This window comes from Ursus arctos, unplaced genomic scaffold, assembly GCF_023065955.2.
Source record: "Ursus arctos isolate Adak ecotype North America unplaced genomic scaffold, UrsArc2.0 scaffold_24, whole genome shotgun sequence".
NCBI classification, from domain to species: Eukaryota; Metazoa; Chordata; class Mammalia; order Carnivora; family Ursidae; genus Ursus; species Ursus arctos.
Genome location: NW_026622919.1, coordinates 41,923,487 through 41,949,560, shown reverse-complemented (window position 1 = coordinate 41,949,560; position 26,074 = coordinate 41,923,487). Strand labels below are relative to the sequence as shown.

The window sequence follows — 26,074 nt, the reverse complement described above, 5'->3', positions numbered from 1 at the left end:
CACCCTGGGCTGCATTTTCTATTACTTGAACTCAAAGGGTCCTAACTGATATAGTCTTGAATTAAAATAAAAGTAACTTGTGAGTTCTTCCTCTTCCATATCTTCTTCTTCTTCTCCTTCTCCTTTTATTCCTTTCCCTTCTTGGACAATTTGGTGCTAAGCCATTGGTGGGGCAGGAAAGGTAAGCACCTGCTCCTGATCAAAGGAAGCTACAGTGGCCCAGAGTGGGGTATCTGAATCCAGTGGGGTACGGAGGGCATTGTTCAGGAAGTGACTTGGCATGGGTTGTCAGAGCCTGAGCAGGTGAAGATGTTATCCATGAAGACAGGCAATCTTCAGCCTATCTGAGTGAAGAGCATGGTCCTGGCAGAGGTTTTTAGCTTGGGGTATTAGAACCTAAGCAGGAAGAAGAGGATATCTACATGGGGTATTTAGGCCTGAGCAGAGTGAGAAGGACATCCAAATGGAGGGACAGCTTGACATGGGAAGTCATAACCTAAACAGAGTGAGAAGAGTATTCATGTGGAGAGACAGCCCGGCATGGGGAATCAAGGCCCAAGCAAAATGAAGAGGGCTTCCAGGTAGGAGTCACCTCAGCATAAGGAATCAGAAGCTCGAGTAGATTGAGGAGAGCATCTACAGGAGAAGATGCCTTGTCACAGAATGTCAGAACCTAAGGGATGTGCGAAGGATATTTACATGGAGGGGGGAATCTGGTGTGGGATGTCAGAGTCTGAGCAGAGTAAGGAGGGAAACTGTGGGAAGGAAGATTAATACAGGGTGTTGGAACTTAAGCGTAGTGAGAAGGAAAAGACATCGGTGTGGGGAGAAGACAGTGTGGTGGGAGATTAGTTCCATAAAGGGGGGGTTGATTAGATAGATAATGATAGATAGATAGATAGATAGATAGATAAATAGATAGATAGATAGATGATAGATAAATAATACAAGCAAGAGAGAAGGGAGCTACAAAAAGGGAGAAAACTAGAATGAACCTTGTTACTATTTTGGCCTGGGAAGTATGGGCGTGAACTTATGGTTTTTACTATTAATGGATATTTACAGAGATATGTACCAATGTAAATGTTTACACACACACACACACACACACACACACACACATACACACACACACACACATTCCCCAAGAGAAACGTGGGAGTAGTGACCCAGGAGCAATAAGCATGTGTAGAACCAAGATCTTGGCCTCTAAATACCATTCTCCACTAAAAGAAACCAGGGTTCCTTAGTTGATTCCAGGTGGGAGCAGAGAAACTATAAGACAAATCTAGAAGATCTCATTGTGCAAAGCAAGAAGGTGCTCAAAGAATGATAGATACATGTTAAAAGGACACAGGAGACATTCTGGCAGTTTCTTATATAACTAAAAATACACCTACCCTATAGCCCAGAAATCCTACTCCTAGGTATTTATTAAAGAGAAATAAAAACATAGATCCACATAAAAGATTTGTACAAGATTGTTTATAGCATCTTTATTCATAATAGCCAAGAACTGGCAACAGTCTAAGTGTCTATCAGTTGAAGAATGAACTAACAAACTGTAGAACATTCATATAATGGAATACTACTCAGAAGAAAAAGAAGCAAATTGTTGGTATATGTAACAACATGTAAGAATCTCAAGAAAAAATATGCTGAGTGAAAAAAGCCTTATGCAAAAGGTTACATACAAACGATTCCATAAATATGGATTAGAAGGGATAAAACATATCTATAGTGGAAAACAACCAGAAGAGTGGTTGTCCTGGGGACTTGGTGATGGGGATTGCATAAGAAAGGGGCATGAGGGAACTTTGTGTTCTATATCTTAAATAGAGGTCTTGGATGCACAAGTTATGCTTTGCCAAAACTCAGTGAATGCACACTTAAAAATTGTGTGCTTTGTTGTGTGTAATTTAACTCAAAGGAAAAAAAACCTGTTAAGTATATCAAACTCTAATTAAAGATATACATGCTGAAGTGTTTAGGGAGGAGTGTATTGATGTCTGCAATTTATTTTGAAATTTATCAGAAACAAGAGAAATGGAAGGATAGAGGGATAAAAAGATGAATTAATAGATAATTTTTAAAAGTGTAGTAAAATGTTAATGGTTGAATCTAGGTGGTGGGTATATAGGTGATCACTGTAAAATACTTTCAGCTTTGCTGTATGCTTGAAAATTTTTAAAAAGATTTTTGAGAGAGAGAGAATGAGCACATGAGCGAGGGGAGGGGCAGAGGGAGAGGGAGAGAATCTCAAGCAGACTCTGTGCAGCTTGGGCATGGGGCTTGATTTTACGACCACGAGGTCATGACTTGAGCCAAAAACAAGAGTCAGAGGCTTAAACAACTGAACCATCCAGGAGCCCCTGAAATTTTTCATAATAGAATATTGGAGGGAGGGGCACCTGGGTGGCTCAGTCAGTTAAGCGCATCTGCACTTGGCTCAGGTCATGACCCAAGGTCCTGGAATCAAGTGCCAAACTGGGCTCCCTGCTCAGTGGGGAGCCTGCTTCTCCCTCTCCTTCTGCCATTGCCCCCACTTGTGCTCTCTGGCTATCTCTATCTCTCTGTCAAATAAATAAATAAAATCTTAAAAAAAAAAAAGAATGTTGGAGGGAAGAGGAGGACATGGCCAGACTGAAAAGACTCCCAATTGGTCAAATCTGGGACAATAGGAACATTAAAATAAATAGTGCTAGTGTTGGATCACAACCCATTGAATAAGATAGGAAACCATGAATACATATTGTTATAATAAATGAACAAAAAGTTTGACAAGGAAGGGAGTGATTCTGGGGGGCCTGGCTGGCTCAGTTGGTAGAGCATTCGACTTGATCTTGGGGTTGTGAGTTTGAGCCCCACATATGGTGTAGGGATTACTTAAAAATAAAATCTTAAAAAAAAAAAAGGGAATGTTTCTATGGTTTCAAAGTACAATCACAAAAAAACTTATTACAAAGGGAAAAAGAGTAATTTTTAAATGGAAGGGACTGACAAATATCACTTTTTAAAAATTCCAGTGTAGTTAACATAGTGTTATATTAGTTTCAGATGTACAGTATAGTGATTCAACAATTCCATGTATTACTCAGTGCTCATTAAGATAAGCGTACTCTTTAATCCCCTTCACCTATTTCACCCATCCCCTCACCCACCTCCCCTCTGCTAACCATCAGTTTGTTCTCTAGAGTCAAGAATCTGTTTTTTGGTTTGTCTCCCTGCCCCCCCCAACTTTGTTTCGCTTCTTAAATTCCACATATGAATGAAGTTTTATGGTATTTGTCTTTCTCTGACTGGCCTATTTCACTTAGCAGAATACTCTCTAGCTCCACCCATGTTGTTGCAAATTGTAGTTCTGTTTTTAATTTTTTGAGAAGCCTCCACAGATATCATGGTATTATCATGGGACTTCTGCTAAGATTCAATGACAAAACACAGTGTCACTTACATGGTAGTTCTGCTGAAGGTGAATAATCTGAATTTAATCATAAGGAAACATTAGACCAACCTAAAAGGAGGACAAACTAAAAACAACCGCCCTATAATCTTCAAAAATGTCAAAGTCATGGCAATTAAGGAAAGGCTGAGGAGTTTCTTAGAGATTCCTTGTTCCAGACTGAAGAAACAGAAGTTGTTTTACACCATTTGTCCAGTTTTCAGTTTCTTTAAAAATACACAATGTGAGTTTTTCAAACAGGGTTCTTAAATGTTCAAGATGTATGGAATTTGGTGACAAAATGCATCACCAAAATGTTATAACTTTAAGAAAGTTAGATGTCCTCCTTAAATAGAAACTTATATGGGGGTGCCTGGGTGGCTCAGTTGGTTAAGCATCTAACTCTTGATTTCAGCTCAGGTCTTGATCTCAGGGTTGGGAGTTCTAGACCCATGCTGGGCTCCATGCTGGGTGTGGAGCCTACTTAAAAAAAGGAAACATATATTAAAGCAGATCTTATTTAATAGATAATTAAAGGGCATATATATCCAACAAATAAATGTTAATTGCTATTCCTTGGGAAGTAATGGGGAAGGAGTGATTTATTCCAATAATTCTACAGTATAGACAGATCATATGTTTTACAGCTTTTATGTGTGATAGTTCTTCTCAGAAGATTAGGCTGTATTAGACAGGAATAAAAAGGGAAAATTACTGGTTAAAAGTTTCAAGTTGCCCTTCCATATAAAAAACTTGCAACTTGAGGATACCAGCAGAAACATTTACAGAAATTTCTCATACTGTGACTTTATCCTATTTCTCCAATTTTTATCCAATTTTTAATCTTTGACACTGAAATAGATAGGAAGGGTAGAGCAAAACAAAACAACAAAGAGCTATTTGAAGATTTGCTGATCAGTTATTAGCTGATGCTTGAATTTAGAATTTTCTCCTTTTTTGGGGCACCTGGGTGGCTCAGTCGTTAAGCGTCTGCCTTTGGCTCAGGGCATGATCCCAGCATTCTGGGATCGAGCCCCGCATCAGGCTCCTCCACTGGAAGCCTGCTTCTTCCTCTCCCACTCCCCCTGCTCGTATTCCCTCTCTCGCTGGCTGTCTCTCTCTCTGTCAAATAAATAAATAAAATCTATTAAAAAAAAGATTTTTCTCCCTTTTTAAAGGAAGCTAAATCTGCCTTTCTGCTTCCATATGGCCATCAGCTCAGCAATCATCTCCTCAGGCCAGGTGGCTACCAATATGTGTTCAGAGAGTCATTTTGTGTAAGCCTACCCTTGGAGAGAATAATTTGTTCTTCTGCTTGCCGAAATTTATTTCTGGCAGCAGATTCTGCCTCCTCATTACTTTCCTCCTTCTCATTTGCTGGGCTTAATCCATTAAGTTTTATGCTTTCTACCTATCCCTATTGCTGTACTTCAGTCATATGTATTGGAACTTCCTTGTAATATCATCCTCAGGTTTCTTAAATTCTAGAAATCATCATGTCTAACTCCTGCCTTTTACAAATGAAGACACCTGGATCTGTCGAGTTTCAGTAATTTGCCTTTGGTCATGTGACCATTTTTAAAAAAAGATTTTACTTATTTATTAGAGGGGGAGGCAGAGGGAGAGGCAGAGGGAGAAGGAAAGGCAGACTGCCCACTGAGCAGGGAGACTGATGTGGGGCTCGATCCGAGGACCCTGGGATCATGACCTGAGCCGAAGGCAGATGCTTAACCGACTGAGCCACCCAGGCACCCCTAGCCATGTGACCATTAAGTGAAAGATCCAGTATTGGAACCCAGCTCTCTTGACCATTGTGTAGTGTTCTTTCCTCTATAGGACATGATTCTGTATTATGAAATTTGTCCACCTTATAAGTGGAAACCACCTCATTGTGCCCTTTGATGCTTCATTCTTTGGATGCAGTCTAAGATAAGTAGTGTAGTGTAATGTAAAGTTTGCAGAAGACATAGTGAATGAAAAACACATGACAACTGATAAACTTAGGTAACATTTGAAGATCAATGAATACAATAATTTTGAAAGGGTTGAAGAACATAACTAACCCTGATCATTCTTTCTTATCATGCACGGTATACTTTATGAATTGGAAATCTAGTATGTTTTACCTTTGCTAAAGGAATATATGAATTTAATATATAAAGGAAAGCATGAACTTCAAACTGAAATGACTGTAATATTGTATTGTGATGGAAATCTATAAAATTCTTTTATTTTAAATTTTTTTGTAGATGTGTGCAAATGAATGCAGTTGTTTGACTAAGGAGGACAATAAGGGATATTGGCGTCTATGTATTCCATCTTGGCATTATACCCCTAGGTCTATCCATGTTGTTACAAATGGCAAGATTTCGTTCTTTTTTATGATTGAGTAATACTCTGTTATATATATATATATATATATATATATATATATATATATATATATATAAAATGCACCAATTTGCATTTCCACCTGTAGTACATGAGGGTTTATTTTTCTCCACATCCTTGCCAATACTAGTTATTTCTTGTGTTTTTGCTTTTAGCCTCCTGAACTATTTTATAGTAATTAATAATAATATTTTTTTGTTTAAAATGATTGGCATTTATATCTCCAACATATGTATATATAGTTAGTATATATTATTTATATAATGTGTATTCTATTATGTGTAACAACACTAGCACAAAAAAAGAGGGGAATAGAAAAATACCTATAGAGAGCAAGAACATCCAGCCAACATCAAGTTTACCAACCAATGAGAACTGCAAAACTCCAGGGATTGAGTTAAGATGGCGGAGAAGTAGGGGACCCCTTTTTCAGCCGGTCCCCTGAGTCGAGCTGGATAGGTACCAGACCAGCCTAAATAACCACGGAATCAGCCTGAGACGCAGGATGATGCATCTGGATCTCTACAAATGAACATCTCCAGCGCTGAGTATTGAGGTACGAAGAGGGGAGCTGTAAACCGTGCACGGATATCGGAAGATAAACGGAAGGGGGAGGGAGCCGCCGCGTTTGGGCGCCGGGAAGCGGCAGCCACCTGCACCGGGGAGCGGCGGACTCACAGAGGGCACCCGCGAGAGAGCGGTATGAGACCGGTGAGCCGTGAACGCGCGCGCCACCAGGCATCTCCCGGAACACCGGAATCCCGCTGTGCTCACGGGATCCAGACTGAGACCGGGAACTCCCGGAGCGCGCGCGGGGCGGCTGGCGGCTGCAGGGCCACCTGCACGGGGGAGCGGGCGGACTCACGGTCGGCACCCGCGAAACAGCAGACTGAGACCCTGAACCAGGTGCGGGCGCCACCAGGCTTCTCACGAAACTCCAGAATCGAGGTGTGCTCACCGGGCATAGACTGAGACCGGGAGACCCGGGAGCGCGCGGGGTGGCCGGTGGCTGGCGGCATTAGAAACACAAAGGACAGAGACACGCCGGCCCTGGAAGTGAGGGCAGGGACGCCGGGTGTGGGACGCACATCCCGGGACGCTGCAGGGTTGAGCAGCACCAACAGTAACAGAGTTAAAGTGGCCAGAACATCAGTGGAGAACGGGCCGCAATCCCTCTGTTCTGAGATAATGCAGCCTCTGCTGCTCTGACCCTCAGAAGAGGCATAGCCGGCCGCCAGGGAAAGCCGCCAGAGAACAAAAGCCTGGAAATACCGGCTCAGAGAGTGCCTATCCCCATCCTCCCATCGCAGGGGACACGGAGACTCTAACCAAACAGGGTTGCCTGAGTATCGGCGCGGCAGGCCCCTCCCCCAGAAGACAGGCTGAAAAATCAAGAAGCCCACAACCCGAGGCGCCTCGGTGGCGCAGTCATTGAGCGCCTGTCTCCGGCTTAGGGCGTGATCCCGGCGTTCCGGAAAGGAGTCCCTCATCGGGCTCCTCCGCTGGGAGCCTGCGTCTTCCTCTCTCACTCCCCTGCTTCTGTTCCGTTCTTGCTGACTGTCTGTCTCCCTCTCTCAGATAAGTAAATAAATAAAATCTTTAAAGAAGAAGCCCACATCTCTAAGATCCCTATAAAACAAGGGGCACGGCCTGGGACCCAGTCAATAATTTTGGGCTCTGGACAACCCCGCAACCTCCCCTCATTAAAATGACAAAAAGGAGAAGCCCCCCCCAGCAAAGAAAAGACAGTGAGTCAGTGGCCTCTGCCACAGAAGTAACGGATATGGATGTAACCAAATTATCAGAAATGGAATTCAGAGTAAAAATGGTCAAGATAATGAGTAGACTTGAAAAAAGTATTCAGGAAAATATTACTGAGAATATAGAATCCCTAAGGGCGGAAATGAGAGCTAATTTGACAGAAATTAAAAATTCTATGAGCCAAATGCAGGCAAAACTAGAGGCTCTGACGGCCAGGGTCACCGAAGCGGAGGAAAGGGTTAGTGAATTGGAGGATGGGTTAATAGAGGAAAAAATAAAAATAGAAGATAGTCTTAAAAAAATCCACGCCCACGAATGTTGGCTACGGGAGATTACTGACTCAACGAAACGATCCAATGTTAGAATCATCGGCATCCCCGAGGGGGTGGAGAAAAACAGAGGTCTAGAAGAGATATTTGAACAAATTGTAGCTGAAAACTTCCCTAATCTAGCAAGGGAAACAAAAATTCGTGTCCAAGAGGCAGAGAGGACCCCTCCCAAGCTCAACCATGACAGACCTACATCACGTCACGTCATAGTGCAATTCGCAAATATGAGATCCAAGGATACAGTATTGAAAGCGGCCAGGGCAAAGAAATTTCTCACGTACCAAGGCAAAGGCATCAGAATTACGTCAGACCTGTCTCCACAGACCTGGAATGAGAGAAAGGGTTGGGGGAGCATTTTTAAAGCTCTTTCAGAGAAAAACATGCAGCCAAGGATCCTTTATCCAGCAAGGCTGTCATTCAGAATTGATGGAGAAATAAAGACATTTCAGAATCGACAGTCACTAGCCAATTTCGTAACCACGAAACCAGCCCTACAGGAGGTATTACGGGGGGTTCTATAAAAGTAAAAAGGCCCCAAGAGTGATACAAAACAGAAAGTCACAGCCAATACAAACAAAGACTTTACTGACAACATGGCAGAATTAAAAGCATATCTGTCAGTACTCAGCCTTAACATTAATGGTTTAAATTCTTGCTTTAAACGCCACAGGGTTGCAGATTGGATAAAAAGAAATGACCCATCCATTTGCTGTCTACAAGAGACTCATTTCGAACCCAAAGATGCATTCAGACTGAGAGTAAGGGGATGGAGTACCATCTTTCACGCAAATGGACCTCAAAAGAAAGCTGGGGTAGCAATTCTCATATCAGATAAATTGGATTTTAAACTACAGACTATAGTTAGAGATGCAGAAGGGCACTATATTATTCTTAAAGGAAGTATTCAACAAGTGGATATGACAATTATAAATATATATGCCCCCAACAGGGGAGCAGCAAGATACACAAGCCAACTCTTAACCAGAATAAAGAGACATATAGATAAAAATACATTAATAGTAGGGGACCTCAACACTCCACTCTCAGAAATAGACAGAACACCCTGGCAAAAACTAAGCAAAGAATCAAAGGCTTTGAATGCCATACTCGACGAGTTGGACCTCTTAGATATATATAGAACACTACACCCCAGAACCAAAGAATACTCATTCTATTCTAATGCCCATGGAACATTTTCAAGAATAGACCATGTTCTGGGACACAAAACAGGTCTCAGCCGATACCAAAAGATTGAAATTATCCCCTGCATATTCTCAGACCACAACGCTCTGAAATTGGAACTCAACCACAAGGAAAAATTTGGAAGAAACTCAAACACTTGGAGACTAAGAACCATCCTGCTCAGGAATGACTTGATAAACCAGGAAATCAAAAATCAAATTAAACAATTTATGGAGACCAATGAGAATGAAAATACAACAGTCCAAAACCTATGGGATACTGCAAAGGCAGTCCTAAGGGGGAAATACATAGCCATCCAAGCCTCACTCAAAAGAATAGAAAAATCTAAAATGCAGTTTTTATATTCTCACCTCAAGAAGCTGGAACAGCAACAGAGGGACAGGCCTAATCCACGCACAAGGAAGCAGTTGACCAAAATTAAAGCTGAAATCAATCAAGCAGAAACCAGAAGTACAGTAGAGCAGATCAACAGGACTAGAAGCTGGTTCTTGGAGAGAATCAATAAAATTGACAGACCACTGGCAACACTTATCCAAAAGAAAAGAGAAAGGACCCAGATTATTAAAATTATGAATGAAAAAGGAGAGGTCACGACGAACACCATTGAAATTGGAAGGATTATTAGAAATTTTTATCAACAGCTATATGCCAATAAACTAAGCAATCTGGAAGAGATGGAATCCTTCCTGGAAACCTATAAACTACCAAGATTGAAACTGGAAGAAATTGATTTCTTAAACAGGCCAATTAATTATGAAGAAATTGAGTCAGTGATAAACAACCTTCCAAATAACAAAACTCCAGGCCCGGAAGGTTTTCCTGGGGAATTCTACCAAACATTCAAAGAAGAAATAATACCTATTCTCCTAAAGCTATTTCAAAAAATAGAAACAGAAGGAAAGCTACCAAACTCATTCTATGAGGCCAATATTACCTTGATCCCCAAACCAGGCAAAGACCCCCTCAAAAAGGAGAATTACAGACCGATTTCCCTAATGAATATGGACGCCAAAATCCTCAACAAGATACTTGCTAATAGAATCCAACAGTTCATTAAAAGGATTATCCACCACGATCAAGTGGGATTCATACCTGGGATGCAAGCGTGGTTCAATATTCGCAAATCAATCAGCGTGATACATCATATCAACAAGAAAAGACTCAAGAACCATATGATCCTCTCAATCGATGCCGAAAAAGCATTTGACAAAATACAGCATCCTTTCCTGATTAAAACCCTTCAGAGTGTAGGAATAGAAGGTACATTTCTCAATCTCATAAAAGCCATCTATGAAAAGCCTACTGCAAATATTATTCTCAATGGGGAAAAGCTGGAAGCCTTTCCCTTAAGATCAGGAACACGACAAGGATGCCACTCTCGCCACTATTATTCAACATAGTACTAGAAGTCCTTGCAACAGCAATCAGACAACAAAAAGGGATCAAAGGTATTCAAATCGGCAAAGAAGAAGTCAAAATGTCTCTCTTCGCAGACGACATGATACTCTATATGGAAAACCCAAAAGAAGCCACTCCCAAACTATTAGAAGTTATAGAGCAATTCAGTAACGTGGCGGGATACAAAATCAATGCTCAGAAATCAGTTGCATTTCTGTACACGAATAACAAGAACGAAGAAAGAGAAATCAGGGAATCCATCCCATTTACAGTAGCACCAAAAACCATACGTTACCTTGGAATTAACTTAACCAGAGACGTAAAGGACCTTTATTCTAGAAACTATAAATCCCTCTTGAAAGACATTGAGGAAGACATAAAAAGATGGAAAGATATTCCATGCTCATGGATCGGAAGAATTAACATAGTTAAAATGTCCATGCTACCCAGAGCAATCTACACTTTCAATGCTATCCCGATCAAAATACCGAGGACATTTTTCAAAGAACTGGAACAAATAGTCCTTAAATTTGTATGGAACCAGAAAAGGCCCCGAATCTCCAAGGAACTGTTGAAAAGGAAAAACAAAGCTGGGGGCATCACAATGCCGGATTTCGAGCTGTACTACAAAGCTGTGATCACAAAGACAGCATGGCACTGGCACAAAAACAGACACATAGACCAATGGAACAGCATAGAGAGCCCAGAAATGGACCCTCAGCTCTTCGGGCAACTAATATTTGATAAAGCAGGAAAAAACATCCGGTGGGAAAAAGACAGTCTCTTCAATAAATGGTGCTGGGAAAATTGGACAGCTACATGCAAAAGAATGAAACTTGACCACTATCTCACACCATACACAAAAATAAACTCCAAATGGATGAAAGACCTCGATGTGAGACAGGAATCCATCAAAATTCTAGAGGAGAACATAGGCAGCAACCTCTACGACATCAGCCAAAGCAACCTTTTTCATGATACATCCCCAAAGGCAAGAGAAACAAAAGACAAAATGAATTTATGGGACTTCATCAAGATTAGAAGTTTCTGCACAGCCAAGGAAACAGTCAGAAAAACTAAGAGGCAGCCCACGGAATGGGAGAAGATATTTGCAAATGACACTACAGATAAAGGACTGGTATCCAAGATCTACAAAGAACTTCTCAAACTCAATACACGAGAAACAAATAAGCAAATCAAAAAATGGGCAGAAGATATGAACAGACACTTTTCCAATGAAGACATACAAATGGCTAACAGACACATGAAAAAATGTTCAAAATCATTAGCCATCAAGGAAATTCAAATCAAAACCACACTGAGATACCACCTTACGCCAGTTAGAATGGCAAAAATAGACAAGGCAAGAAACAACAATTGTTGGAGAGGATGTGGAGAAAGGGGATCCCTCCTACATTGTTGGTGGGAGTGCAAGTTGGTACAGCCACTCTGGAAAACCGTGTGGAGGTCCCTTAAAAAGTTAAAAATTGAGCTACCCTATGATCCAGCCATTGCACTACTGGGTGTTTACCCCAAAGATACAGACGTAGTGAAGAGAAGGGCCATACGCACCCCAATGTTCATAGCAGCAATGTCCACAATAGCTAAATCATGGAAGGAGCCGAGATGCCCTTCAACAGATGACTGGATTAAGAAGTTGTGGTCCATATATACAATGGAATATTACTCAGCAATCAGAAAGAATGAGTTCTCAACATTTGCTACAACATGGACGGCACTGGAGGAGATAATGCTAAGTGAAATAAGTCAAGCAGAGAAAGACAACTATCATATGATTTCTCTCATCTATGGAACATAAGAACTAGAATGATCAGTAGGGGAAGAAAGGGATAAAGAAAGGGGGGGTAATCAGAAGAGGGAATGAAACATGAGAGACTATGGACTATGAGAAACAAACTGAGGGCTACAGAGGGGAGGGGGGTGGGGGAATGGGATAGACCGGTGATGGGTAGTAAGGAGGGCACATATTGCATGGTGCACTGGGTGTTATACACAACTAATGAATCATCGAGCCTTACATCGAAAACTGGGGATGTACTGTATGGTGACTAACATAATATAATAAAAAATCATTATTAAAAAAAAAAAGAAAAATACCTATAGTAATAATTTTTCTATATCACACTAGAATTAAATTAGTATCTGTGGTAGATCTGATATCTTAAGGTGTGTATGATAAACTTCAGAGCAACTATTAAGAAAATAACTCAACTAATGTAGTAAAAATAGAATTATAGATATTAAAAAAAAATCTAGTATGTAAAAGTCACCAGATAAATCTTTAAACCCAGTGGAAAGCAAAATAATTTATACTGGAATCTAATCAAATGAATGAGGAAACTTATTATACTGGAATAAGAATTTTAGTGACTTTTGATTGGGAAGTATTGATCAGAAGAGAAAAATGTAGTATAGGTAAAGAAAAGTCATCACTGGGTGTTCTACACAACTAATGAATTGTCAAACACTATATCAGAAACTAATGATGTACTATATGTTGGCTAACTGAACGTAATAAAAAAGAAAGAGAAGAAAGAAAGAAAGAAAGAAAGAAAGAAAGAAAGAAAGAAAGAAAAAAGAAAGAAAGAAAGAAAGAAAAGTCTTGAGAATTAAGTGGTTAAATTATTAAATTCAGGAGAAACTTTTAAGCCAGCCCCACTTGAGAGGTGAATCAGACCTTGTAGAGGCAGATACAACAAGAAGAGAAAATAGGCAGAACTGAAGACTGTTAATTTTTCTTTTTTTTTTCTTTTCTTTTTTTTAAATATTTTATTTATTTATTCGACAGAGACAGAGACAGCCATCGAGAGAGGGAACACAAGCAGGGGGAGTGGGAGAGGAAGAAGCAGGCTCCCAGCGGAGGAGCCTGATGTGGGGCTCCATCCCAGAACTCCGGGATCACGCCCTGAGCCAAATGCAGACGTTTAACAACTGAGCCACCCAGGCGCCCCTGAAGACTGTTAATTTTTCTTAACCCCACGAGTGAGGGTACCTAGGTACACAGAAGGAATCTAACCATGCAGAGTTAAGTTCTTGGACAAAGCACTCTACAACATAGTCTACTCCTGATAGCTCTGACATTTTCTACACTTCCCACCAGCAGGGCATGAGGGTTGCAACTTCTCTAGATCCTTGCCAACACTTGTTATTTTTCTGTTTTTAAAATTATAGCCGTACAACATAAGCAACAAAAGCAAAAGTAAATAAGTGGGACTACCTGAAACAAAAAGGTTTCTGCACAACAAAAGAGACAAACAAAAACTGAAAAGGAAACCTACAGACTAGGAGAAAATACTTGCAAATCACATATCTGACAAGGGGTTAATATCCAAACGATGTAAGGAATTCACACAACTAAACAGCAAAAAACAAAATAAGACATTATAAAATGGGCAAAGAAACTGAACAGACATATTTCCGAAGACATGCAAATGACCAAAAGGTGCATGAAAAGGTGCTCAACATCACTAACAATTAAAGAAATGCAAACCAAAGCCACAATGAGATATCATCTCACACCTGTCACAATGGCTAGTGTCAAAAAGACAAGAGATAACAAGTGTTGGCAAGGATGTGGAGAAAAGGGAGCACTTGTGCACTGTTGGTGGGAATGTAAATTGGTATAACCACTAGGAAAAACAGTATGGAGTTTCCTCAAAACATTAAAAATAGAATTGCCGTATTATCGAGCAATGCCACTTCTGAGTATCTAATGGAAAGAAATGAAATCGCTATCTTGAAGAGGTATATCTGTACCACTGTATTCATAGCAGAATTATTCATGATAGTCAAGACATGAAAAACACCTGAGTGTCCATGAATGGGTGAATGAATAAAGAAAATGTGGTTCCTAAACACACACACACACACACACACACACACACACACTGGAATATCATTTAGTCACGAAAAAGATGGCATGCTGCCGTGGATGGATCTTGAAACCATTATGCTGAGTGAAATCACACAGAGAAAGACAAATAGTATATGATATCATTAATGTGTCGAATCTAAAAAAAGTCAAACTGAGAATATAAAATGGTGGTTCTTAGGGGGTGGAGGTGGGGGAGATTGGGGAATGTTGGCCAAAGGTTATAAACATCTTTTTTTAAAGGTTTTTAAGATTTATTTTAGAGAGAGAGAGAGAGCACATGCAAGCAGTGGGAGGAGGCAAAGGGAGAGGGAGAGAATCTCAAGCAGACTCCATGCTGAGCGCAGAGCCCAACCCGGGGCTCATTCCTATGACTCTGAGGTCATGACCTGAGCAGAAACTAAGAGTCGGATGCTTAACTGACTGAGCCACCAAGGTGCCCCAAAGGGCATACACTTCTGACTATAAGATGAATAAGTTCTGTGGCTCTAATGTACAGCATGGTGGTTATAGTTAACAATACTGTATTATATACTTAAAATTGCTAAGAGTAGGTCTTAAATGTTCTCAGTACAAAAAAGAAGTGATAATTATGTGAAGCGATAGAGGTGTTAACTAATGCTACTGTGGTAATCATTTTGCAGTATATAAATGTATCAGATCAACACACTGTACACCTTAAACTTACAACATGTTCTATGTTGCAATAAAGCTGAAAAAATTATAGCCATACTAACAGGTGTGAAGTGGTGCCTTGTGGTTTCAGAACCAGAGTTTTAACTCTATATGTCATAGTACTGGAAAATTTGAAGCCAAGGTGTTACCACAGCTTTAATAAGAAAATTCTTGTCTTTTTACCTTTCTTCATAGATTCTTTTTCCATTCCCTCCTTGTATGTGTACAAAAGTTCGTCAACTTCCTTCAGATCCAGGAAGCCTGAGCCAGCACTGTCCCATTTCTGGAACACAGCTTCTAGGAGAAGTTCCCGTCGGGCTCTGGAAGCATTTTGTCTAGTCTGGGTAACAGGGTAACAAAGCACAGGACACATTATCCATTGTGTTAGCTGCCACCCTATGTTTATTCCTCAAAAAGCGCAGCACTATTTCTAAAAATAGCTTTATAAAAAAAGCTGGGACTAAGCATGATATTAATGGGAAAATGAAGCATTTAATTTTTTAAAAAGATTTTATTTATTTATTTGAGAGAGAGTGTGTGAGTGGGAGAGAGAGCAAGAGTGGGGGGAGGGGTAGAGGGAGAAGAAGAAGTAGACTCCCCACCCAACAGGGAGCCCAATGCGGGGCTCGATCCCAGGACCCTAAAATCATGACCTGAGCCAAAGGCAGACGTGAAGCATTTAATTTTAATCCTTTAAATACCATTTCTCTGTTTTACCCCTAGACCAAAAACAAAAAACAAAACAAAAACACAGGCATTTTCTACATTGGACTAAAGCACATTAACTTAGGAAGGGGCTACCCGCCTTACGAATCTTTGATTCATTCCTTTCCACTCCCTCACTGGTTGTTCAGGAATATGATAAGCACATGGTGTGCTCTACCTGGCTTCTTGGTGGAATATGCTGTGTATTGAAGGAGGATGAAGGGCAATGTTCAAACAATGAAAAATGACCGTGTTCAAAAAATTATTTTTTATAATTTAACGTTGACCTAACTTGATGTTGATTTTATTTACCTTTTGGGTTTTTTACTAGATTAATCATATCAGTCAGATAATAACTAAATTATTCTCTAGATAGATTTAATTGCTAAAAGAAAGTGAATATATAGCATTTGGTTAAATGGGGGAATTGCAATTGAGGAGGCAAAAGGGATACCAACCCTAGAAATTAGGTTGAGAAGACTCATAAGACTGCTGAGATTAGTGAATATGCCTGGTGGATGTGAGTTATGTATTTCATAAAAGGGCACATAGATTGTTCATATCAGCTAATGTAAGTTCTTAGGAAAGAACTGGAGTCTGGATTCACATGAATAAAAATACATATACAAATTGTAATTGTACACCTAGGTATGTGCGTTAGTAAATGCATTCACAGAGCAGATAGTGTGCATACACACCCATTTTTTGCACATACACATAGATCTGCTCCTCAGAATCTGCTCTTCAAGCTTCAGAGGAGGAAAAAGAAAGCTGTACAATAAACCATCTCCTGCTACCAGCGGTCATGTTATTATTAGGGGAATGAATTCTCCGGAGTGTGATCTTGGAACATTTGACAATAAAATAAAATACTTAATGGCTATGCTCATTGAAATAAAGTGATAAGTTTGGTTATAAAACTTTTTTAAAAAATGAACTTTATTTCTTTTTTAAGTAGACTTCACGCCCCTTGTGGGGCACAATGCAGGGCTTGAACTCACGACCCTGAGATCAAGACCTGAGTTGAGACCAAAAGTCAGATGCTCAACGAACTGAGCCATCAGCATCCCCTTGGTTATAAATTTTTGAAGAGCCACATTAGGAGCAACTGAGGTTGAGGGATTTATTAGTAATAGTGACTCCACCTGTTTTATTAATAAATAATATTACTCACCTGTTCTAAGCCCCCAAGTTTCTCTTCTTTTGTTTCAACATAGCCCCTCTTAAAAAAGGATGTGAGGGTCTCACTGACACTCAAGGGGGCATCTTCACCAACAAATGTCTCCAGAAGTTGCACAAACTGGAGCAGATTGATGGAAACGCCATTGAAAGCACTTCTACCTTCTACTTGCTTGTAAGACTGAATATTTCTGATAATTGAGTATAGGTCTATTAAGCAGGAAACATACAACAAACAGTAAGGTGAACAGTTTCTTAAAGCTTAGAGAAAATATACGAGTACTTATTGTAGTAAACATCTGCTACCTTTTTCCTGTCAGAAACCCATCCTCCCTTCTTGAGGAAAACATCTCTTCCTCACTGTCAGCTTATATTTTTATTTTCATTTCACATGTACCAACAGTTCATTTTTATTGCTGAGTAATATTTGATTTATAAATATATCACAATTTTTTATTTATTCTCTTACTGATAGATACCTGGAGTGTTTCCAGAAAGTTCAGGCTATTATAAATATACCTGGTTTACATATTCTTACATATGTTCTGCTGTTGTTGTTGTAAACACGCTTTTAACTCTATTGGATAAATAACTGGGATTGGAATTTCTGGATCATGGGAAAATATGTATTTGGTTTTACAATAAACACAGATATTTTCTGAAGTAATGGTAGCATTTTAAATTCCCACCGACAACCCTGAAGAGTTCCAGTTTCTCCACAATCTTGCCAAGAGTCAGTGTTGTCAGTCTTTTTCATTTTAGCCATTTGGGTCATATGTAGTGGTTTCTCATTGTGATGTTAGTCTGTTTTTCATGATAACTAATGACATTGCACACTTTTTTCATGTGTTCATTGCCCAATCTTATGTGTTTAATTTGTGAAGCATCTATTAACATGTTTTGCTCATTTATTACTATGTTGTTTATCTTTTTATTTTTGAGTTGTGGAGATCTTAGTATTTTCTGGATATCAGTCCTTTGTCAGATAAAAATTTTGCAAATATTTCAAGTATTTTTCCATATCTGTGGCTTATATATGCACTTCTTTAATGACATGTTTTAATAAGCAAAAGTTTTATTTGATGAGATCTAATTTATCATCTTATTCTTTTATGGTAATTGGGTTTTTTTCATGTTTCAAGTTTTTATTTAAATTCCAGTTAGTTAACATACAAGGTGATATTAGTTCCAGGTGTACAATATAGTGATTCAATACTTCCATACGTCACCCTGTGCTCATCACAAGTGCCTTCTTTAATCCCCATCACCTATTTCACCCGTCCTCCCCCCTCCCCCATCTCCACTCTGGCAATCACCAGTTTGTTCTCTATAATTAAGAGTCTGTTTCTCTCTCTCTCTCTCTCTCTCTCTTATTTTTTCTCCTTCGCTTGTTTTGTTTCTTGAATTCCACATATTGAGTGAAATTATATGGTATTTGTCTTTCTCCAACTTATTTCCCTTAGCATAATATACTCTAGCTTCATCCATTTCATAGCAAATGACAAGATTTCATTCTTTTTTTATGGCTGAGTAATATTCCATGATATGTATATTTTATATATTATATGTTATATATATTACATCTTCTTTTCTTTTTTTTTTAAGATCTCATTTATTTATTTGAGAGAGAGAGAGAAGTCAAGTGGGGGGAGGGGCAGAGGGAGAGGCAGAGAGACAAGAAGATTCTCCACTGGGCATGGAGCCAGATGCGGGGCTCTACCTCAGGATGCTTAACTGACTGAGCCACCCAGGCACCCCTAAAGTACATCTTCCTTATCCATTTATCAGTTGATGGACGTTTGGGCTCTTTCCATAATTTGGCTATTGTTGATAATGCGGCTGTAAACATCGGGGTGCATGTATCCCTTTGAATTAGTATTTTTGTATCCTTTGGGTAAATACCTAGTAGTGCAATTACTGGATGGTAGGGTAGTTCTATTTTTAACTTTTTGAGGAACCTCCATACTGTTCTGCACAGTGGCTGCTCCAGTTTGCATTCCCACCAACAGTGTAAAAGGGTTCCCTTTTCTCTGTATCCTTGTCAACACCTGTTGTTTCCTGTTGTCAATTGTAGCCATTCTGACAGGTGGGAGGTGGTATCTCATTGTAGTTTTGATTTGTATTTCCCTGATGAGGAGTGATGTTGAGGTCTTTTCATGTATCTGTTAGCCATCTGCACGTCTCCTTTGGGAAAATGTCTTCTGCCCATTTCTTAACTGGATTATTTGTTTTGGGGGGTATTGAGTTTGATAAGTTCTTTACAGATTTAGATCAATCGGGTGGTACTGAGCATCTCCCACCTTTGCTACAAGGGCATGTGATATAGGTCTGGCCAATAATTCCTACATGACAACAATGTAATTCACTATATGCCAATGAAAATGAGCCCCAGAACTTTTTGGGGAGCTAGAGGGGAAGAATCACTCTTTTAGTAATCTGATTTCTGAAGGTAGAATATAAGCTTAGCAATACTCTTATGGACATCTCTGCCACAACATGGAGAAGATGACCTAAAACTGAAAGTTACACAGAGAGGAACAGGGCTGAGAGGCAGAGACAGTGTCTCACTGCTGTTATTGAGCCCTTGGATTCATTTGTGCCTGAAGCCAGCTGTGGTCTGGCCTTGACAGTTAAATAAATCCATAAATACTCCTGCAGCCTCTCCCCCAGAGTCTTGACTAATATATTTATCTTGAACTTAAATCTTATAATGTGAAGCATATTTCATAAAATATCAGGCCAGTGACTTATGTTTGATTTATTCATTGATTGAATCATTCATGCCCTCATGCCTTCCACATGAGATTTTACATGACCTAAAAATAATCACCCATGCAGTTTTTTTAAATGGTAAAGCAAAACTGAAATAAAGAAGTAAGACCAGAAGAAGAACACAAACTAGCAGTCCACAGGAGCTTGACCAATGCCATGCATTTTTACCGAAATATTTTGAGGATAGAAAGTTTTTTATTTGACCCAGGCTTAAATGAGAAAAAAATTTGCAGATAGGAAGAAACTAATCTTGATATAATTAGTTCTATTACTTGTTGATGAAAGGTAAAATGATAAAATAGCATTGCAGTAAAATATGAGTACTTGTTGGAACAATCATTGTTAAATACATGGTTTATCTGAGAGCTAAAGGCTACTCTTTGTTCTCTCTGTTAAGTCGACCTTTCTTTATAAGTCTTCAAAAACAAGACAGATTCAAACCTATCTCATCGTTGAGTTATGGACCTACCAGGGAGAGGGGTCACTGGAATGATTTCTGTTGAGCTCTAATATCCAATATCTGATCTCTTTGTATACCTGGGTCATAGCTTCAGGGCAGCTGTAGGGCCATGTAATGGTAAAAACAAATTGTACACTAATGCATATGTTTTAAAGCAGAAAAGCATTCATCAAAAGCACATGCCTACATGTACACTACAACCAAAAACATGCATCTTGTATATGTTTAGATCCATCAACTCAGGGACAAAATAATGCAAGGATCACCCTGCTATTGTGTCTTGGCTAAGTTCAGTCTTTATCATGGGGTACCACAGTAAATTAAATTCATCAATTGAACTGCCATCTAGTCTTCCTAATTTGGTTGCTAACATGTACCTGTGAACCTGGAGTTACTGAGGAGTGAGTTTGCTTGTTCCTCATCTTCACATTTGATATAATTCATCTTCCAGTTACAAGTCAAAAGCTCGCCTACAAAATATACATTCCATAACATAGACAATTTAATTTCACTTTCATAATGTTTTTGTTCTAGAGTATAAATGAAAGGAAGTTTAAATGAGGAGTCACCTGACCATGACTTTCCTTCTATTTCTTGGGACTTTTCACAGGATGGATCTTTCTGACTTTCCTTTTTTGTAGTTTCTAAGAGGTACAAAAGAAAGTGGCTGTAACAAACTGGAATTAAAAACTTGAATGAAAAAAATAGAAAATGCCTATAAATTGGACACTGTATATTCCATAATATATTCCTAAATTAATGAATGAGAAAAATGTCTTGCATACAGAACACAAAAACTTTCTATCAGGTTATTTCCCATCTATGTTACATCACATTCAACCACAATAATATCATTTAATAACTTTAGTTGTTGAGAGCAGCTCTATGACAAAAACTATTTGTTGTACCCAAATTTGGCCACTCAATGTAAGGGCTATGTTTACTAGCCTCTGTCACAGCTAGATGTCACCAAATGCCTAAATTCTGACCAATGTGATGTGTAGGCAAGTGATGTAATGCGTAACCTTTCTCCTTTCTCCTTACCTTCTGGTCAGAATATGGACATGGTAGTGAGCCATCCAGGACTATGTGGTTAGAGGAGACATAAGACAGAACTTGCGCCACTGCTGATTTCACGGCACTGAACTGTCATATAAGTTTTAACTTTTATGTCAGAAGGAAAGAAACTCCTATTTTGTTTAGACATTGCTGTTTTGTTTTGGTTTCGTTTATGTTTTTTTAGGCACTGTCATTTTGGATCACCGTCACACTTAACAAAATTAAGTCCTTACTAATAACATCTGATTGAATAGTAACTTCACAATTTTTCTAGCTGCATCCTTACTACATAAGGAGAGCCAAAAATTAATAGCCCTATTTTATGGAGAACCAAACATAATGCTGAAAAAATGAGATATTTCAAATTAGTCACTGATAATATAGAATCTAGAACACAGGCTACTCATGTCTTAGGAGTTTCGAATAGGGATTTTCTTTGGGACTGTGGGACTTTAAAATTAAAGAGCAGAACTTTAAAAATATTTATGCCTAACTGAGGTCTTAAGTGATATTGAGACTAGCTCTCTAAGAAGTTAGAATTTTTCAACAAAAAGGTATACACTGGCATAGGCAATTCAGAGGAAAAGTCTTCTGCAGAATAAATATTTGAAATGCAGGGTGTTTTCTGCCTTAAATATAACTTTCAGAAACTCTTCTAGAACATATAGCTTATAGTATTGAAAAATGCAAGATCCAGTTTATAGTTGAAATAAAAGACATCTTAAAAAGTGGCTTCTAATATTAGACACCACATTTAAAATGAAAGGGCTTCTGGGGCCCCTGGGTGGCTCAGTCGGCTAAGCGACCGACTCTTGTTTTCGGCTCAGGTCATGATCTTGGGGTCCTGGGATTGGGCCCCGCATCACGCTCTGTGCTTAGCAAGGAGTCTGCTATCCCTATTCTTCCGCTCCTCTTCACGCTTTCTCCTTCTCTCCCTCTCAAATAAATAAATAAAACCTTAAAAAAGAAAAGAAAGGGCCTCTACTGCCTTTTCAGGAGTCCAGTGAAATTTTCTATATGTAACATTACCAGATTGCTTCCTTACCAATGGGCTTCCTCTGCAAAAGGAATTCTAGGTAAATTGACCATAGAAACATTCTGGTTTGCATTTAATTGATTGTTCAGAGCCTAGACACATGTTGCATAGCAAAATATCTAAGATCTGAATGATCTGGTATGCCAGAAAAGATCCTAAATGGAATGAGTATTTTCTGAAAAGACTTTAACAATCACTCCACAAAACATGGAGCTCATGTCATAGATGAATTGCATTACTACCTGAAAGATAATCTTTTCTTCTTGATGTCGGGACTTCCTCTTGCATTTCAGGACTCACAAATAGTTCCTCTTCATATATTTGCTCCTGAGTTCTCTCTTCTTGTGGGGAGATTTCAATGTACTCATAAGAAGTAGCCTTCCTAGATATTTTACTTTCTCTGAAGATGCTGCCTCTTCCTGATTGTGAAGTTGAATCCCGTTGTTTTTCTGAAATTATCTCTCTGGTTGTTTCTTGTTCTGCAGTTGACCTTTTGTGTGATCCTTGTTCTGCTTCTGACTCTCTGTGTGATCCTTGTTCTGCAGTTGACTCTTTGTGTGGTCTTCCTTCTCTTACTGACTCTCTGCGTGATCCTTGTTCTGAGGTTGACCCTTTGTGTTGTCCTTGTGCTGATAGTGATTCTCTGTCGAGTCCTTGTTCTGCAGTTGATTCCATGTTGACTCCTTGTTCTGAAGATGACACTCTTTGTGGTGGCCCTTGTTCTATTACTGAGTCACCATGTGGTCTTTGTTCTATTATTAACTCTCTACTTGATTGTTGTTCTGGAGTTGACCCTGTGTGGGTTTCTTGTTCTGTTACTGATTCTCTGTATGGTTTTTTTTCTCCAGTTGATTCTCTGTCTTGTTCTGGTTCTTCGGTTGAAGTTCTGTTTGGTTCTTGTTCTGCAGTTGTCCCTCTCTGCTGTTCTGGCAGTGTTGATTCACTATGTTCATCATGGTTATGTTGATCTTCTGGGGTTTCTAACAATTTGCTAGCATGTTTTTCAGAAAGTAATGCATTCATCTCTAAGAGCACTTTGTCAAAGTCTTCATAAATATGTTTCTGATTATCCATGTCTCCCCAGAACTCAGGCAAGTCTATCTCTTCAAATTCAATGAATGGCCCTAATGCAGAGGAAAAAAAAATATTTCCTTAAATAATTCATGTTATAATGGAGAATCAGAGCTAGTAAATTAATGCAAAACAGTGTTGATCATAGTAATTGTAACATAGGCCTATTGCTTTAAATAAATAACAGTTACATTTCCCAACAACACAATAAAAGCAAAAAGTTATTCAAAGGAACATAAAAGATGCTCACTACTGTAGGTTAGAAATTATCCCTTCCTAAAAGGTGTGGTTTTGGAAATGAGCATGATTCTTCCTTTTCTACTTGGAGAGTTGCTTAGACTGCCAAGACAATAGAATTTACCCTCTACTTTTGGTCTTCCAACAATAAGCATAGCATAGGGATGAGGAAGAGGACGCATGTCTTCCACATCAAATACCTTTTCAATATCTACAGTATCAAAATAGAAGCAAGTCTCTATCATTCACTGGGCTATGTTTTCCTAATATTCGTTTTCTCCCCCTTCCATATTCTCTCCCTTTCTTTCTTCTTTGTTCCTCAATTCTTTTCCTCCACAACTTAAGTGAACACCTGGTTCAGAATTCTAGGGAAAGATTGGATGGCATTCACCAGAATCCCATTTAAACAATGACAACAACAATAACAAAATGACCCTGGTGTCCAGGACTACTCTATATCACCCATAGATTTTTAAGTATCCAACTATTTTCACACAGAACTAAAATACTGACGTTCTTTGGAAAACCCATCCATTCAAAGACTTGCTCTTTGAAAAGTAAAAATGGGGCACCTGGGTGGCTCAGTTGGTGAAACATCCAGCTCTGATTTCGGCTCAGGTCATGATCTCAGGGTTGTGAGATCAAGAGCCACATCAGGCTCTGTGCTGAGTGTGGAGCCTGCTTAAGATTCTCTCACTTCCTCTCCCTCTCCGTCTGCCCCTCCTCCCTTTATCTCTCTCAAAAAAATAAAACATAACAAAACCCATAATCCTACTTGTTTTGGTAGTAATATAAAAAAGATATTTTACTGTATAATTTCAGTAAAGGCGGACAAGTAAAAATGCTTGGGAGGAGGAAACATTTTTCCCAGAAGTTTTAGAATTCTAAGTTGGACATTAAAACTGGAATTACCATTACCAACTTAATTTCCACAACATTCAGATTGTCACTCAAGCACCTCTTTATTTGAATGAACTTAAAATTGAGTTCTAACTTGAGAACTTCTTGTATTGTGCTATAGTGAAAAATATCTCTTGGGATGAAGAGTGAGTTTTGTGGGGAATGAACAGTTAGACCAGCTATCATGATCTAAGGGAGATGGCATGTGAAGGGATTCCATGGGAACACAATGACTTTTACCATATGAGTGTACTAACATCATTCTAGCTTGAACATACTCTCTCTGAATGGCACTTACATTGTCTTGGGTTTCGCAGCAAACTTCTAAGCATTTTTGAACTGTGGTCGTAGAATGTTTCCAGCAAGGCCAATGTTCTCTGCCGATCCAAAAACCCTACCTAAGTAGAAAGTTTGCAATTAGGTGATACAGGAGATTTGAGATTTTTATGTAAATGAATATGGTTTATTGAAGCTTTTATCATCACCACTACCACTATCATTATTTAAATAAAACTGCAGAGTCAAAATCAGGAAAGCTATATCTTGCCTTTAGGCTTATACTCTACTTCCCCATCCTGTGACAGGTCAAAATACCTTGCACTTAATAGACGCTTAACAATAGTCACTGACTTAATTGCTAAATTCAATGTATAATGCTCAGTTCTTATCTAATTAGACCTGAGTATGACACTTAAAACACTTAACCATTCCCTACTTGTTCTTTTTTGCATCATTTTTGAGATACATTTTAACTACAGAGAAATAGAGAAAATGATAAAACTAACACTTGTGTTCCCAACACCCAGAAATGATGATTGTTAATATTCTGTGGATGTACTTTAAAAACATACAATTGATATCATAGTACATATGTACTTCTTAAAATAGCTTTTATTTACTCAACACTGAGATCAATTCATATATGTAAAGAAATATATTCCTTTTAGCTGCTGTATAGCGGTATTCTATAATATGAAAATACTGTAATTAAAAAAATTTTTTAGATGTATTTGAGAGGGGCAGAAGAGCAGAGGGAGAGGGAGAGAGAATCCTCCAGCAGACTCCCTACTGAGCATGGAGCATAGTCCTAGGACCCTGAGATCATGACCTGAGCAGAAATCAAGAACCAGATATTTAACCGACTGAGCCACCCAGGTGCCCCAAAAACACTGTAATTTTTTTAAAAGTCCCTTTATTGATGGGCATTTAGACTATTTCCAGTGTTTAGATACCAAAATAATTTTGCAGTGGATATCCTTATGCACATATCCTTGCATACATGTATAAACATTTCCCTAGGGTAAGTAATTAGAAGTGTCAATTAATGGATTGTATACTCCAAGCATTTTTTAAAAGATTTTATTTATTTATTTATTTGTCAGAGAGAGAGAGAGAGAGAGCACCAGCAGGGAAAGCAGCAGGCAGAGGGAGAAGCAGGTTCCCCACTGAACAAGGAGCCCAATGTGGGACTCAATCCCAGGACCCTGGGATCATGATCTGAGCCGAAGGCAGACACGCAACTGACTGAGCCATGCAGGCATCCCTACTATGAACATTTTTAGCT

The 26,074-nt window shown here is 39.0% G+C and overlaps 1 protein-coding gene across 1 annotated transcript in view; it reads right to left on the bottom strand.

The window, feature by feature from the left end:
* EFCAB5 (EF-hand calcium binding domain 5) overlaps positions 1-26,074 on the bottom strand; it is a 186,755-nt gene that overhangs the window by 30,835 nt on the left and 129,846 nt on the right. The window contains exons 10-15 of the mRNA XM_044390696.2: positions 24,809-24,908; positions 22,545-23,426; positions 20,777-20,851; positions 20,585-20,677; positions 16,971-17,185; positions 15,275-15,431 (exon numbers count right to left, since the gene is read on the bottom strand). Coding sequence (XP_044246631.1) covers positions 15,275-15,431; positions 16,971-17,185; positions 20,585-20,677; positions 20,777-20,851; positions 22,545-23,426; positions 24,809-24,908 — 1,522 coding nt within the window. The remainder of the gene's footprint in view (positions 1-15,274; positions 15,432-16,970; positions 17,186-20,584; positions 20,678-20,776; positions 20,852-22,544; positions 23,427-24,808; positions 24,909-26,074) is intronic.